Source organism: Camelina sativa, chromosome 7 (assembly GCF_030686135.1).
Source record: "Camelina sativa cultivar CO46 ecotype springtype chromosome 7, ASM3068613v1".
NCBI classification, from domain to species: Eukaryota; Viridiplantae; Streptophyta; class Magnoliopsida; order Brassicales; family Brassicaceae; genus Camelina; species Camelina sativa.
The window spans coordinates 1,277,814-1,294,273 of NC_141886.1; the positions used below are offsets into that span (position 1 = coordinate 1,277,814).

The following is a 16,460-nucleotide window of genomic DNA, read 5'->3' on the forward strand; positions in this document are numbered from 1 at the left end:
TTTGCATTCAGACCCTCTTTCTTTTAAAGAGAGAGAAAAAAAAAACTATAGGGCTTACGCAAAGCGTATCCGCCAAGTCATGAAAATTCGGCGGTGCAATCGATCATCTTTTTCAGGGAAGAAAAGGGATGAAGAAGAAGTAATTATCTCAGAACCGATCCCGTTTGATCTCGTTATCGATATATTCATGAGACTGCCTGCTAAGTCTATGATACAAATAAACCGCAGCTCAATCACAAAATCAATACTTCAATCAATACGCAACCAAATCCAAATCAATACTCAACACCAACGAGAATCCAACGTTCATAAAACGCAGAATCCTCTAATTCATCTTGTAAGAACCTCTTAGGGCTCTTCACAGAGGATGAATCAAGGTTTACAAACCCAGAACTAGAGAGAGAAAGCTAAACTCTAACAAACTTTAACAACAATTTCATTCTAATCTTGTAAATCGATAGTTTTCTCCCTTTAAACTTCAGCTCTTCTTCTAATTCCATCGTGGCCGTTGATGCTATCTTCCCTTTCTCACCGTCCACGTGTCTCACTTCATAAACTCTCTTTTCCTATATCAGTCTATCGCGAGATTTCGTTGCGTATCGAAGCTATATGATTCCACACTTACAAATCCATATTTCACCGAACCGTTCTACACCATCTCTTTGTCTCGCCCGAAGCTATTGTTGACTGTCCTAAAAGACGGCAACACGTTCTTCTTCTCATCACCAAAGCCTCAAGATACGTCGTCTCGTTTAGTTGTCAAATTTCATATGAGTTTCCCGATTTATTGTCCCTATGAAATATTCCGTCCTGTTCGTGGTTTAGTGTGCGGTTTAAATCAACAAACTTCAAAGCGAGGGACAGTTAACGTGCCATTGATATGTAACCCTAGCACCGGAGATAACTTGCCGTTACCCAACCTGAAAACAAAGCGGAAGCGGGGAGTGAAAAGCTATTTAGGTTATGATCCGATCGACAAACAATTCAAAGTGTTGTGCATGACCCATATGCATTACCGACAATTTAGAGCTTGACTGGTTCTCCTGCTAGCTCCCGCAAACGCTGCGTTTGCGTTTGTGGGCGGTTGCTAGCGTTTGGAGCCAATCACACAAATCGCTCCCAATCGCTCCCAATCGCTCCCACCCGTTGAATTCCAAAAGGTGGTTCCCGCAAGTGTTTGCGGTTGCGGGTGTTTGCGGTTGGAATTTAAAAAAAAAAAAAAAAAAAAAACCAACGATATTTTTTTTTCTATCTTCTATATATGTTTAACACCTTCTCAACCCTAATCAAGCCGTAACCCTAGACTCTCAAACCTCCAAATTATGGCGTCAACCCAAGGTGATGAAAATCAAGATGGAAACGTAAGTATTGATCAATCTCTTTTATCATTCATTATATGTTATATATGTGTAACTCTTTCTATTTTTTTCATAGCATCATCTTTTTCATTCTATATATTGTTTTGAGTTTGGTGATTGAATATATGTCTCAACTTGTTTTCTCGAATAGAAAATTAGCTGGTCAGACGACATGACTCGTTTGTTGTTAGATTTGATAACGCTAGAGAAACAAGCTGGAAATTCTATAGGCAACAGTTTAAGTGAGAAAGGAAAAGAAAACGTTCTTACAGAATTTAAAAAGGAATTTCCACTAACCTTAAACTGGAACAAAATTAAGAATAGACTTGATACTTTAAAGAGGCAATATGAACTGTATCGTAAAATCACGTTTGGAGCAACTGGACTCGGAGTTAATCCAAGGACAGGAAGTCTTGATGCCCCTGATCATTGGTGGAAAGATAAAATTAAGGTATGTAACCACATATTTGTGTAATTATTAATTTCTTGTTTTGTATTTTCATTGATTGGAATTTTGTTTTTGGTTTATAAGGCTTATCCTGAAGCTTCGAAACTCCGGTCGCACCCACTGCGGTTTATACCGCTTCTTCATGTGGTCTTCTGAGATGAAACGGTTGTGGTGGAGGAGTCATGGCAACCAAGACGTGGTGTAAATCGTCATGCTCCATTAGTTGACGTAAGTGAGAGTGAACGTACAAACGAAGAAGACGAGAGAGAAGATATGATGCGTGAGAACGAACCTCATCATATGGAAACAGAAGACCTAGATTGGATGTCACAAATTCCGAGGGAAAACTCTGCAAATCCAAATTCCGAGGCAGAACCATCATGTGCATCCAAAGAGACATCTTCTATGCACACTCAAGAGAAAAGAAGTCGAAACCGAAAGCGTAAACAAAATCCAGTAGACTCGACGCTCGACCGTATTGCTACTACTATGGAAGACCGAAATGATATTCTAGAGCAAATGACAAATGCAAAGTCAAAATCTCAGTCAACAAATTCAACTGAAGAACGAATGGCTCTTGTTGTGAAACATGTGAGGGCAGTACCGGATCTGGTTCCAATGACGGAGCTTTATTGGGCATCTCTTGATCTTATTGCAACAAATGATGTTGTGCGCGGTTTATTTCTTGCTCTCCCAGATGACGAGAAGCTACCTTTTCTAAAGAGACAAACCAAGGAGTCTCGTAATGATTTTGTTTGATGATTAGCTTTGGTTTTGTTGACGTAATCTTATATGGAATTTTTATTTCTTGTTTGCATTTTGTTTACGACATTGAGGATTGTCTTTGGTTTTGATTTGACTTCAGTTTTTGTTGGCCTCTACAATATAATATTTTCTATTCATTTATTATGCATGAGGATGCTTTTTAAGAGTCAAAATGTAACAAAAATTTAATTTGTTACAGGAAGGAAGTGACATGGAGTTGAACACAGTCAGAAAAATAATAGAAGCATATGACCAAGCTATTGAAGCAGTAATCTGCATTGATCATCTTCGCTTTTTCCAAAGAGAACAGTTGAGAACGGAACGTGGACAACGTATAATGGAGCAACTAATGTATGAAAGTGATACACAATGCCTCCATGTTTTACGTATGAGACAAAGAGTGTTTTTTAAGCTCTTAGATACGCTAAAAAAGTATGGTCTTATAGATTCTCATCGGGTAAGATCTGAGGTTGCATTAGGAATGTCGCTGAAGATTTTGGGACATAACTCATCACAAAGGAGCATAGCAGCAGATTTTCAAGTTGCACAATGGACTGTGACAACAAAATTTGATGATGTTGTTAATGCCCTTTGTTGCTTGCATTCAGACATTGTATCATGGAAAAGAGAGGAACTTGTCGATATACCACCACGAATCATGCATGATAGGAGGTATTTTCCATATTTTCAAGATTGTATTGGAGCTATAGACGGTACTCATTTACGTGTTCGTGTTGGTGGCGATAAAAAGATCACGTACTGGAATCATCATAACTACACATCAATGAACATTTTGGCAGTGTGTGATTTCAATATGAGATTTATATACACACGTATTGGAGTCCCGGGACGTGCACACGACTCCAAGATATTGACATATTGTGCACGTCATGATAATTTTTTCCCATTCCCAAGCTCGGAGAAGTATTTTCTAGTGGATTCTGGCTATCCTAATCGAAGGGGGTTTTTAGCTCCTTATCGAGGTGAAGCGTACCATCCAAATCATTTTGCTGGGCGTATACCAGGCACTGTACGCGAGACATTTAACAAGAGACATTCTTCGCTTCGATCAGTGATTGAAAGAACATTTGGAGTGTTGAAGGGAAAATGGTCTATTTTAGAAGGTCGTGTTCGTTATGATGTGCAAATGCAGGAGAAGATTGTTGCTGCAACTATGGCATTGCATAATTTTATTCGAGATTCTAATATAGAGGACGACGACTTCAATGCTGCAGAAGAAACGGAGAACTATGATGCTGATCGGGAAGGAAACATGTCTCCATCTCATGATGATAATGTAGTCGATCGAAATTATGATCCGACGGCTGATCAATATATGTCAACAGTGAAAGACGACATAGCAGGAGAGATATGGGATGCTCGTTAAAGATGCTCTTCATTGGCAATGAACGCATCATCTAAAGATGTTTCTGAAGTTTTCTGTACTAGCTAGTTATATTTAAAATTTAATAATTGAGAGAGTGTAAGGATTCTCATTTTTGTATGATTTTACTCTCCAGGTTTTTCAAATTTCATTCATTGATCCTGTTTTTTTTTTGTTAAGTAAAGTCTCTCTAAAGTCGAGATTACGTTGGGTTAATTATCAAATGATTGTGATCTCAACGACATGAAACTTTCTCACATATTATAGCACCAACCATCACTATGGATACAGCGGGAAATATGATTATGGACACGGCGGGAATAATATGATTACCCGCCAAAAAGATATCAAAGAGATAACATTGAGAATAAAATATTCATTTGCTAAATAAATTAGATACAAAATCTTTTTTTTTTACCTAATAAACTAGTATAAAAGTGCAGTTCATCTCAACCCTAATATATAATATCTTCTTCTTCGTACAAGTCCTCATCGTTAGAGAACACAAGAAAAAAGTCCCTTTTTTTATTGTTGATTTCTTTTTTTTATTATACAGTACGGTAGATGTGGTTATATTTTTTCTATTGATCATATCGATTTAGCTTTGACTATGTTTATATATATATATATCTAGGTGATAATCATGGCTTCGCAAGATGATCGTTTGGCTTCGACTCAGAGATTTATGTGGTCGAAGGAGGCAACGTGTGCTCTACTTCAACGGGTAATCCTGGAGAAACAAGAAGAAAAAAATCCCACAACAAAATTTCTAAGTGGTATTCAAAAGGAAAATATTCTTAAGAATATTAATGAGCAACTTGGAATTGATTTGACTTGGAGCCAAGTCAAACATCGATTGGATTCATCGAAGAAATATTATCATAGTTATAAAAATAATCCAGAAGATCCACGGTATCAAGCACTTGTTTTGCCATTTGTCACATTACTTAATGCAATTTTTGGTGATAGACCAAATGCATAAAGTAATAAACATTTCACTATGAAATTTATTTGTTTTTCTAAATAATTATTGTAGTTTTTTTTCATGATTTTTAATTATTAATCAAGTTAAAATTTTTTTTTGATATTTTAAAACATTTATATATTATATATCACATTTATTATGTTCCAACCGCTATTGCACCCGCTGGTCAACCAGTCGTAAACCTCCCGCAAACGCACCAATTTTAAACCGCTAAACCAGTCGTTCAAGACGCTTAATAACGCTTGAAACCGCAAACGCTCGCTACCGCAATCTCCCGCAACCGCAACCGCAGCGTTTGAACTAGTCAGACCCTTAATGTTTCTCTTGAGGCTGAAGTTTTGACATTAGGAACTAGAACTAATCCATCATGGAGAATCATCTCATGTAACATACCACATGAACGTGTTTTTGTGGATCGTACATCTGATCATTCAGCATATGATGGGATATGCGTCAATGGTGTTTTGTATTACTTAGTATACCTTTATGACTTTCACACGACTGGCGTAGTTTGCTTTGAGTTTCGATCTGAGAAATTCAAGTGTATAAGACTTGCTCAAGGCATGGGAAGAGCATATACTACTCAATGGACTCTCCTAAACTACTAGGGTAAATTAGCTTTGCTTATGTGGAAACCTTCAAGTGGAAGACCTAGTTCTGAAATGCAACTATGGGTTCTAGAAGATGCTGAAACACATCAGTGGTTTAGTTATACCTATATTTGGCCTCCCCCTCCTCCTCGGAAGGAAGTCGTTGCAAAGGCCAATTCAGGAAAGAAAAAACTTAAAAATATCAAGTTAAGATATGTTGGAACGAGTGATACAGGTGAAATTGTGTTGTCGCATGACTATATAACCGATCATTTCAAACTTTTCTACTACAATCCCGAGAAGAATAACCTCAGAAGAGTTAGAATCCAAGGAATGGAAGCCTTCAAGGAACTTAAATTTTACACCTTTCGAGACCATGTAGAGGATTTGAGGCGAGTGTCAAGGATCATGGCCTCTTAAGTCTTAACTCAGTCCTTTGATCTTATTTTATAACTTTTTTTTTTTCTGTTATTTTTTTAAATATTTTTGTGGTTCCTTGTGGGGTTGTTTATGTTTTCTTCTTTTAATGAGCTACTTTGCCAATTGTATTTGATGTGTTCCATATTCCAGAACCACAATATGACAGGGCTAATGAATTTGGTTCAAGAGATAGTAGATGGTATAACTGCGTTTCTTGACCCAAACTATAACTTATGTAATGGTTGACTTATGACTTGTATAATATACATCATAAACATACATATACAGAAGGAAGATATACAAACGTAAAGGTAAAAAGTATCCCTATTAACTGGTATAAGGTGGTTCTATACAATATGTAAAATATCAAACTAACCTAAGCATGAAATCAAGATCTATGCCGACCATTTGACGAGTGCTTGAATTCACGGAGCTTTATCTTTGTAATGATGCGGTTACGTATGACTTTCTCAGATTTAGCAGCTTCTTGGATGTTACTATGCACAAGATCGCAAAGCTCATCTAAGGCCAACATAGGAAATGGCTCTTCTATAAGAACACCCACCTGCAGAGAGTTTCAAACCAAAAAAAAAAGAAGGTTTACATGGTTAAAAAGGATTCACGCAAAAGAGGAGAGGATAAACAAGTCAATATGTAAAGTTAAGTGTGGAGGAGGAGGAGGAGGAGGAGGAGGAGGAAAAAGTACTTCTTCTATGCAAAACAGAGATGCAGCACTAATGAAAGTAGCAGGAACAACAATCCAATGGCATTCATCCCAGAGAATGATTGGGAGAGTTAGATGCCAAAAGACTAAAAACCTCGAGGTTAAGCGTGTGTAAGAGAGCGGAATCGGAATGCCCATGAGTTGTTCACAAACTCCAATTCCTTCATGTAAATGGAGCATCTTTGATTCCTGCAATGATATACACGCAATGAACCATAATATCAGAAATCAAGACAAGGATATTGCAAACACTGTAGCAACTGTCAAGAATCCTACCAATAAGTCTCTCTTTGAATCGTCTAGTTCAAGCAACTGAATGCTCTGAGAAATGAACTCGATTACACAACGTGGACGATGCTTTGATTGAAGAATCAGAGATAAGTCATCTGCTTCTATCAAGTTCCGGAGATCTCTTGCGATATCTGAACCATAAATCACATGACACTGCCAAATAAAAAATGAAAACTTTCCAAATCAAAATCCAATTTTTTTATGTACCAAAATCTAAACATTAGACACACAACAATTCGATTGAAGATTTCACCTTAAGAGCCACAGGGAAAGCAGCAACGTAACGAAGAAGCAAATCTTTGATAATCAATTCATCACCGGAGCTATCAACGGAACAAATCACTTGCCTAGCTAAATCATTAGTTCCAGCAATGATCCCAACCCAAGCTTTCCTTCCTTCTTCATACCTCGAATACGAAGCCTCCGTACGAAACACAAGAAGAAGAGCCAAAGCAGGAGCAGTGAGCTGATACGGCAACGACGACGATCGAAGAATCGGGAAAATCCCAGGAAGCCAATCCAAAGCCACGGCGGTGTTATAGCTAGCGATCACAACCGCGACGCTCGTGAAGAAGAAAACAGGAGGAATCAGAGAGAGTATAACGCGTGAAGAGAAGCTCGAGAGTAGATGACGCACGTGGCGGAGAGAGCTCCTGTGTTCGACCCATTTCTCGTGCGTGTAGAGTGAGCGTTTCTGCTGCATCCCACGCTCTTTAATCTCGTCCGCCCAGTCAGGGACAGCTCTGAGAAGCGTGATAAGCTTCTCTGTTAAGGCTTTGTCACGTGAATCGTTGGAATCGGGACCCGATGAGACGCGTGGAGGCTTTAGATTGACGGGTTTCCGGAACCCGGTGGTGGTGGAGAAGATAGGGAATCGTGATTCGAGGAGAGGTCGGTGACGGTGAGTGAAATTAGAAGAAACGGAGAGATTTATGGATTGATACATTGGCGGGAAAATTAGGGTTTATTTATTTATTTAGGGATTAGGGTTTTGGTAGAGACGACGAGGGTGAAGAACACACATGAGGCTGCGTAAGCGTACGGTTGCAGCAAATTCGCAAAATCGGAGTAAAGAAGTGATAATAAGGAAAAGAAAAAAAAGGTAGTTTGAAACAGTTGTTCCAGGATTGTTTACGTTCGGCATTAAAAAAACGACATCGTTTGTATCTGAGATATTTGTTAGGATTTAGGCCTCGAATCGATGTGTTTAATATTGGGCCTGATTATTCCTATCCGGCCCATAGAAAGTTTTTAACAAAAATGTCGTCGTTTATTTGAAACAAATGATTAGATTGTTGATCTTTTCACAACATGAGTTCAATTTCTGTGTTGTCTCATAGATTCTTCTTGGGTTCAATATTTTTAGATGAAACTGAAGATTAAAAAGTGCACATAAACAGACACGAGAACAGTTATGACTTGTTTTATCTACAAAAAGGCAGTTTTTAATCCATGTTATGTTTCTGTTAATGCCAAATATATACAATTTTTTTTTTTTTTTTTTTTTGGTAAACTGAATTTAGTTGGAAGGAATCTAAAGATTTACATCTTTGAGAGAAATAAATTGTGAAAGGGTTAGCCAGGTTTTTTTTATGAAGTGGAAGCCAGTGAGGAACAGAAGTCTACATCACATCACTTTCCTTTCACTCTCCAATTCAAGAGTGTGAGCTTCACTCTCTCATTCCCAATGCTTCGTTTGATGCACGCACCTAATCTATAGCGTTTGAGAATGAAGCCAACACACACAAAGATGATGATGTATGGTATGGGGGTGGGTACCTCCTAAATTTTTGCTAGATGCTAGAAAGTAGAAGTCCTACTATTAAAGAGATTTAGACCATCATTAGTGGTGAATACTCTTAGGAGTACTCTCTTGTTGGGCCCCAAAAACAGAATATTAAACCCATTTTTGAGTCCATTTTAGTGAGTATCGCTGCTTCTGATAGTAACTGAAGCAACACCCTGAGAAACCCGACGTGGCGTTTTGCCATTGGTTCCAGAAGAAATATAAAACGCAATTTTTTTTTTATCTCCAATTTTTTTCTTTCCGAGTCTCTCTCTCTTATCTGTCGGGTGAAAGACGATTTGGGTGGCGATTCTTGCGAATACCGGGAAATTCCATCGATTCAGACCGAATCTGATGAATTTTCCGACTAAATATGGAGGATGATGATGGCAAGCAGAGGCGATGGCGAAGAACAAGCGGTGTAACCCTAAGATGATGACGCTTCGGTTCTGAAGACAAACTGACGGTGGAGGAAAGTTTTCTGTCGATTTAACTTATTAGGCGTTGATTCATTGCTTTTGAGATTAAATTGATATTCACTTGCTTTTGAAATTTTGTTTTGGAGGATTGAGGGTTACGGTTAAATTACTCTGATTGTATGATATCGTTTTTATGAATGAGTAGCTTTTTATGTTCTTGTTATCTTATGTTTGTGTTTGTGTAAGATTAGTAGAGTGTTTAGTGTTTATGTATGTTGTTCTGATCAGAACCGATCCCAACTGTTTAGTGTTTGTTTATGTTGTTATGTTTGTGTTTGTTGAGAAGGAAAGAAGGAAAGATTAGCACAAATGGTTTTTCTTCCTATATTGTTCTGCCTCGAAACCATGATAAGAAATCTTATATGGTTCTGCGTTTTCGTTATCAAAAGTAGTGAAACAAACTAAGTGAGTTTAGTCTGACTGTTATCTATAAACTTAGTATGATATAACTTGTGCTCCTGAGAGAAGATTTGTCACCTCTTTCTCTTCATTTTCTTGGTAGAACATTCAGATGCTGAGACTTTCATTGTAGATTGGATTACTGTCTAGTTTATATTGTAGAACGGTTCTGGTTGGATCATCGTTACTTGAATGATGTTAATAACTGGCCAATAAAGTATTTAGGATTAACGAGTCTGATCTACACATCAAGTTTCAAACATATTGGATTTAGATTTATCAGCCCAATGTTTGAAAGTCAAGACTTGATTCAATCCTAAGCTAATTATCCAAAGTATGATGTTTTGTCTTTTATGGTGTTGTATAGAACCTGGCGAACCCGACAGCTTTACTTAGTGGATTGATGATGCTGCGGCATCTGAAACTCAACAAACAAGCAGAGCAGATCCACAGCGCCATCATCAACACAATAGCCGAGGGAAAGTATAGAACAGCTGATCTAGGAGGCTCCTCAACCACAACAGATTTCACAAAAGCAATCTGTGATCATCTCTAAACACCCGTAAAAGCATGATTCTTTCTCTACCATTTACCAGTCTGATTTTCATTTACCTGTCTAATTGTTGTTTCGTTTGTTGTTTACTTTAATGTAGGATGTGAAGTGCCAAGGCTGCTACAACATGTAAACTTGGGAAACAGTTTTTTTTTTCATTCTTTTCCTTTGACATTACATAGTTTAAAGAACATACAAAACTTGTAAAATATGTTTAAGAATGAGCAACCCTTTTTTGGTTCTCTAGTAAAAAAATGATTTTGCAAAAATACTCTTAGGGTTGCTTTACTTAAATTAATATTAATTATATGTTTAAATAATTTGAGAGTAACTTAGAGAGTACCCCTTACTAATGATGCTCTTACAAGTCAAAGTCAGACATCAAAAAAATTAAAAAAAAATTCGAATTTGAAATCATATACTACCATTGTATTGTGTAATCCATCCACAGTAAATGCTTTCAACTCTTTGGAGAAGGGATCTGATTGGATATTTTTATTTTGTTTGTTTCTGTTTCCCTCTGTCACCCCCCAGTAAAGCAAAAAAAAAAAGCAACATCACATTCCTACACAGAAGAAAGAGAGAAGAGAACCCTAGGGAACCAAAACCCAAAGAACCCTCTTTTCTCTTCACCATTGCTGATGGTTGAGAAAGCTTCTTGAAAAGAGAATAAGAGATGAAGAAGATTAAAGATTGTTCGTTTTCCCTTCTGGATCTAGTTTCATCTTGAGATTTTATGAAGCTTGATACTAAAGCTACATAAAACCCAGTTAGGTGAAAGGAAAGTTTTTTTTGTTTTTTTTTTTTACAAGTTTTGAGGGATTTTCAGTTGCATGTTGCCTTACTCTGTAAGTTTATAGTATCTTTTTGAAGTCTATCGAACCCTTTAGATTCTGATTTTGTTCTCTTCTTATCCATTTTTTCAGAAGAAAATAGAAAAAACAAGTTTCTCTCTGCCTGCCCCTATTAGTTAGTAGTTCCAGTAGCCACAAAGTTCGAAGTCCCCAACGAATTTTTACTAAGTTAAAGTCAGAGTCTTTTTGGTAAGCTTATGGATCGAAGAGAAGCAATGGCGTTATCCGGGTCGGGTTCTTACTATATCCAAAGAGGAATACCCGGTTCAGGTCCTCCTCCTCCACAGACTCAACCGACGTTTCACGGTTCACAAGGGTTTCACCATTTCTCCAATTCCAACTCTCCTTTTGGGTCAAACCCAAACCCAAACCCTGGTGGTGGCTCTACTGGATTCGTGTCTCCTCCTTTACAAGTTGAGTCTTCTCCGGCCGATTCTTCAGCAACGGTGGGAGCTGCGGTTGCTCCTCCTCCTTCGGGTGACACTTCTGTGAAACGCAAGAGAGGACGGCCTAGAAAATATGGACAAGATGGTTCTGTTTCCTTGGCATTGTCTCCTTCAGTCTCCAATGTTTCTCCAAACTCTAGCAAACGTGGCCGTGGAAGACCTCCTGGCTCCGGCAGGAAGCACCGGCAATCTTCCATTGGTAAAAAAAGATCTCATCTTTGCTTCTTTTTTTATTGATTAGATGTAGTTTTGCGAGAAGGACATTGGCTCTGAATATGGTGGGAAGTTATATAAGCTTAGTTGATGATTGTATATATATAGTAGTTTTTTTCAGATGAGGACATTGGCTTTGAAATTGGTGGGACGTTATTATAGGCTAATCCCAACAGTTATTGGCTCTTTTAAGTTTTAAGGATTAGTTAAAGGTGGAGAGTTTAATAATGTCTAATTGCTGAATTCAAAATATAATCTTTTTTAATTATTGGCCTTTCTCTTAAACTCTGTTATTGCATTTGTTGTTTCTCATTACAAAAAATAAAGGCTGTAAATATTCTGAAGACTCGTCTTTTGTTTGTTTTGATTTATTTTGGAAGGTGATATGATGCCTTCATCGTCTGGAATGAGCTTCACACCGCACGTAATCGTAGTCTCCGTTGGTGAAGTATGTCTCTCCTTTCTCATCTTGATCTTGTGTTCTTTTTAATCTTTCTTATATAGTTCTTGAGATAATCACACTCTTTGTGTTGGTTTCAGGACATTGCATCAAAGGTTATATCTTTCTCACATCAAGGTCCAAGAGCAATATGTGTCTTATCCGCTAGCGGTGCTGTCTCTACTGCAACTCTTCTTCAGCCACCACCATCCCATGGAACTATTACTTACGAGGTTTTATCTAATTTTCCTCTCACATTATATCTTCTTTTAGAAGAGACAAAACCTTACTCATGTTGGATTGTAATTTATAATCTCTAGGGTCGTTTTGAGCTCATATCTCTCTCAACATCTTATCTGAACACAACTGACAATGACTACCCAAACCGCACTGGAAGTCTAGCAGTCTCACTTGCTAGCCCTGATGGTCGTGTCATTGGTGGTGGAATTGGAGGTCCTCTAATAGCAGCAAGTTCAGTTCAGGTGACATGCGCTTGTGAAATTCATTTTCTTTACATGAATTTAGATATCATCTTTTGAAACCTGTGTTTTGTTGCCTCCTAAAAAAGGTCATCGTTGGGAGCTTCATTTGGGCAACTCCGAAAGGGAAGATTAAAAAACGAGAAGAAACTTCTGAAGATGTACAAGATACTGGTGCTTTGGTCAACAATGATAACACAGCAGCAACGTCACCTCCTGTTCCTCAGCAAAGTCAAAACCTTGTTCAGAGCCCTGTAGGCATTTGGTCAACCGGTTCAAGGTCAATGGATATGCATCACGCCCATATCGACATTGATCTTATGCGTGGATGATTCATGTATATATAAGCATTGAATCTAGGAGAAGAAGAAGAAGAAGATTGAAACTTGAGCTAACCTCCCTGAAAAAAAAAAAGTCTATTTGGTTGTTTAGGAAAAGAAAACACTATTATTATTAGTAATTTTAGGAATTCTTGCGTGTTTTCGAGCTTTCAATTAATCGATTTGGTTTCTTGACTTGTGATAAACAGGACAAAAACTTCGCTTGTTTCTTATATGTATTTGCATACAATCTGTTTCTAGAGCATACAATCTGTTTTAGCAGGAAGCCGCCGAAAGAAATTAACCAGTCCAGGAGGTGTCTTTCCCCTGAATCTTGGATGTCTCATGATGTATAGTCCGGTGAGAAGAACAAAAACCTTAAAAGGCACAACATACAAAACCACAGAAGAAACAAAACATAGGACCATGAACATTGAAGTCGCTCTTGGATCTCTCCAGCTTAACAGAGCATGAACTCTTTCTCCCTGACCTGCTATATCTCCCACAACCGTTTGAGCTCTACTCGCGATACTCCTCAACCGCTCATACCTCATTTTTACAATCCCCGGGTCTTGAGACGAATAAGGAAAAGTATCAAACTCTTCGTTAAGTTCTTCTGGATGGATGTTGTCTGCAAATGAAATCCTTGTGTCCATGTGTGGAGGTTGTCTCGGACGTAACCTGTAGTTCCATACCGCAACCATGAACAAGCAAAAACACATCACCGGAAGAATCATCTCTGGTGAACACACTAACACAAAGTAGACTACATGTATAGCTGTACTCGCTAGAGGTTTCTTCCACCTGCAGATATCTTGAAACCACTCTCCTGTCCCGAGTAAACAAGAAAAAACCGAACTCAATCTGAAGAGATTTGCACGGCTCTTTCTCATGCTCCAAAAATGCGAATTCGAATCCGAAATGTACTCCACCACTTCTTTTCTAAGTGGCGGCTCAGCTCTACTTAACCTAGCCGCCACTAAGTTAACCGCGTGCTGCCGAAGAATCTCCTGCTGCACGACTTTCAACGGTCTTGCGTAATGCATTTTGGGAAGAAGTGGTTTCCAGTATTGAACTAGCATCTGAATATACGACGAGCAAGAAAACCTAATTGCCAAATGCAGTTCTCCCATCTTCTTTACACCTGAAGGTCGAAGAACAAGAAGCGGATACGAATTAGTGTAGATTCTTCCGGATTCGAGTGTCGAGATTCTAACTCTTATTTTCCCAATCTTCCCATCTCCTTTGTTACCACCGTTGATCTGATTGTTCTCGAACACGCCTATTGTGATCACTGTTGCTGGCTCGTAAACCTCCCATGTGTACTGCTCATTGAACCGCGGGTTAAAACAGTTCGTTATGGTCCGAGTCCTGACCCACTTGGTTCCATACTTAGCCACACAGTAAGCATCCACAGTCTCTTTCTTCCCAGTTTCTTGGCTCAAATTCAAACCTTCAATTCTCAAGATACCTAATTCAAGAACACCAATCGACGGCTGCTTATGACTCAACAACTCTTTCATCGACGGTCTGAAATCGCTGCTGTAGTAAGTAGACTCATCAAGAACGTGGTAGCCTCCTTCTAGGCAAACATTTAGATGAAGCCTCGTTGTAGCGAATCTGACTCTTCTCTGGTTCTCATTCTTAAGACTAAACCATTGGTCAGGGACTGTCCGGTTATCGTCAATCCGTCTACTAATTGAACCAAACGGTATATGTACTTCTCCCAGCGTTTCCTCTCGGTTAACCGCGACTCGGTCTTCAATAGAGACGATCAGATCTTCAAACGGTTCAGCCGCGACGAGCGTGAACTCTTCGTTCCATCTCGGATTCAGCGAGTGACTCGGTTTGGTTCGAACCACTTGGTTACCTAGCTTGATTTTGACAGATGGATTTGGAAACCGGTCTGGTACGATAACCAGGTCTTGTGCCTCGATGACGGTAACACGGAGGTACCAAAGCCTCGGAGAATGATAGACTTTAGAACGCAAACTCGATTTGTTAAGAGCGTTTAAAGCGTCTGAGTATGTCGCGTCTGAGAACGCTTCGTCTGCTTGAGTACCAAACCAAACAGCTAACATAACGTCGCCTCCTCTCTCTTGGTTGACTCTGTACCACTCAGGGGCTAAAGGACTGTCTGGTGCGACACGTGTCGGAATCTCATTGAGATCAAACTGGATTAAACCGACGAAATCGTCTTTGATCACGTCTTTGTCCATGACGATGACGTCAAGAACATTAGATTGTTGATCGGATTTGGAGAAAGCGAAGACTTCGTTCCAAACCGGGTTTTGATTCTTCTCGAAATGTTTTGTTTTGGCCGTAAAGTTTCCGAGTTTGACTTCGATATACGGATCTAGGCTTCCAGTTGGGTCCATGCGTGGAAGATCTCTAGCTTTCACGATTTTGATGAAGAGAAACTCCATTGGCTCCACGAGATCATGAGCACTTGGTCTTGCTCGTCTGCCTCCTCCGAGAACCGGATTCGTCTGTTTGATTGAATAATCCGGTGGATTCGGATTAATTCCCATAGTCGTAGGTATCAGAGAACCAAACCTCGGTTCTTGAAACCGAGAAGATTCCATAACCGGTGGCGGTTGAGGCCGTTGTGGTTCAGACGGTTGCGTTTGAGATGGTTTCTGATCTCCTCGTGGGCTAGATTTACTCTTCTCCGTTTTAGGGATGTTGTGGACTCTGTGCCTTGTCTTAGAAGGGATCTTCTTTGGAGTTGGAGGGATTAGATTCGGTACCTTGGGAGAGGGGTTATCAGTGACGAACACTTTGAGAGCAAGCTCACCTCCGCTGGCAGCTGCAAAAGAGAACATGCTCCATTTCTCTTTCTCAAGAGGGTAAGGCCATCCAACAGCTTCCGAGTACGGCAAAAACGCAGTTCCCAAGATTCGAATCTTACCTAGACATGACTTCGTTATACTGCTGGTTTTATTGTAAACGTAAGCCTCAAGAAACAGATTTGACAAATCCTCTGTTTCAGAGATGTTGAAGAAGAACTTCTCGTTCCAAACTGGACTCGAGTCATCGATCTTAGTCGAGGTTTTAACTTTCTGATCGTCAAATCGTAGCTCGACGAAAGCATTAACACCGCCATAGTCATCTCTAGGTTTGAGTCTCGCGCTTATGACTTCAACGCCAAGTTTTAGATTACTCATCATATTTACTTCTAGAAAAGTTGATTAATTTTCTGAGGAAAACAGAGCAAGGGTTTTTGAAAGTTTCTTCTACATTAATGAGATCGTGGAGACTTGTCTTAGAAGGCAACTAGGCATATGTTTTTTCGGGGAAAATTGTAATGTAATTAAACGTTGACCGTGTTTAATTATGATTACGCAACGCGCTTATCTGTTACTAATCGTGACGCCAATCATAAGAATTTTGGATTATGATATAAAATAATAAAAACATGAGTTGCCAACAAGTCAGATTGGGTGCGGGCAAAAAAAAAAAAAAAAAGTCAGATTGGGCGTGGCCAGTGGGGGTAATGTAAAAGAGCTTGTTAGGTCAAAATTAGC

The 16,460-nt window shown here is 39.0% G+C and overlaps 3 protein-coding genes and 2 pseudogenes across 6 annotated transcripts; 3 read left to right on the forward strand and 2 right to left on the reverse strand.

The window, feature by feature from the left end:
* Window positions 1-79: 79 nt before the first annotated feature.
* On the forward strand, window positions 80-5,950 carry LOC147940719 (F-box protein At3g61340-like; annotated as a pseudogene).
* On the forward strand, window positions 1,238-2,584 carry LOC104704160 (uncharacterized; annotated as a pseudogene).
* A 210-nt stretch (window positions 5,951-6,160) lies between the features above and the next one.
* Window positions 6,161-8,100, reverse strand: LOC104704162 (voltage-dependent chloride channel 1, chloroplastic). The gene is made up of 4 exons (XM_087458197.1): window positions 7,219-8,100; window positions 6,951-7,118; window positions 6,657-6,863; window positions 6,161-6,515 (listed from the first exon to the last, which is right to left on the reverse strand). The coding sequence occupies exons 1-4, from the start codon at window positions 7,909-7,911 to the stop codon at window positions 6,339-6,341; spliced, it is 1,245 nt and encodes a 414-aa protein (XP_087314323.1). The 5' UTR covers window positions 7,912-8,100; the 3' UTR covers window positions 6,161-6,338.
* Window positions 8,101-10,547: 2,447 nt separating this feature from the next.
* Window positions 10,548-13,198, forward strand: LOC104699773 (AT-hook motif nuclear-localized protein 11). 4 transcript variants are annotated; one of them, XM_087458198.1, is made up of 6 exons: window positions 10,548-10,967; window positions 11,109-11,681; window positions 12,076-12,143; window positions 12,236-12,367; window positions 12,455-12,616; window positions 12,703-13,198. In XM_087458198.1, the coding sequence occupies exons 2-6, from the start codon at window positions 11,234-11,236 to the stop codon at window positions 12,943-12,945; spliced, it is 1,053 nt and encodes a 350-aa protein (XP_087314324.1). In that variant the 5' UTR covers window positions 10,548-10,967; window positions 11,109-11,233; the 3' UTR covers window positions 12,946-13,198. The 4 variants fall into 4 exon arrangements, with proteins under 4 accessions (XP_087314324.1, XP_010413433.1, XP_010413429.1 ...); XM_010415131.3 differs by having other exon boundaries at window positions 10,548-10,956; XM_010415129.3 differs by having other exon boundaries at window positions 10,566-10,951.
* Window positions 13,138-16,174, reverse strand: LOC104699772 (multiple C2 domain and transmembrane region protein 8). The gene has a single exon (XM_010415126.2). It carries the CDS (start codon window positions 16,101-16,103, stop codon window positions 13,191-13,193), a length of 2,913 nt encoding a protein of 970 aa, XP_010413428.2. The 5' UTR covers window positions 16,104-16,174; the 3' UTR covers window positions 13,138-13,190.
* Window positions 16,175-16,460: the final 286 nt, after the last annotated feature.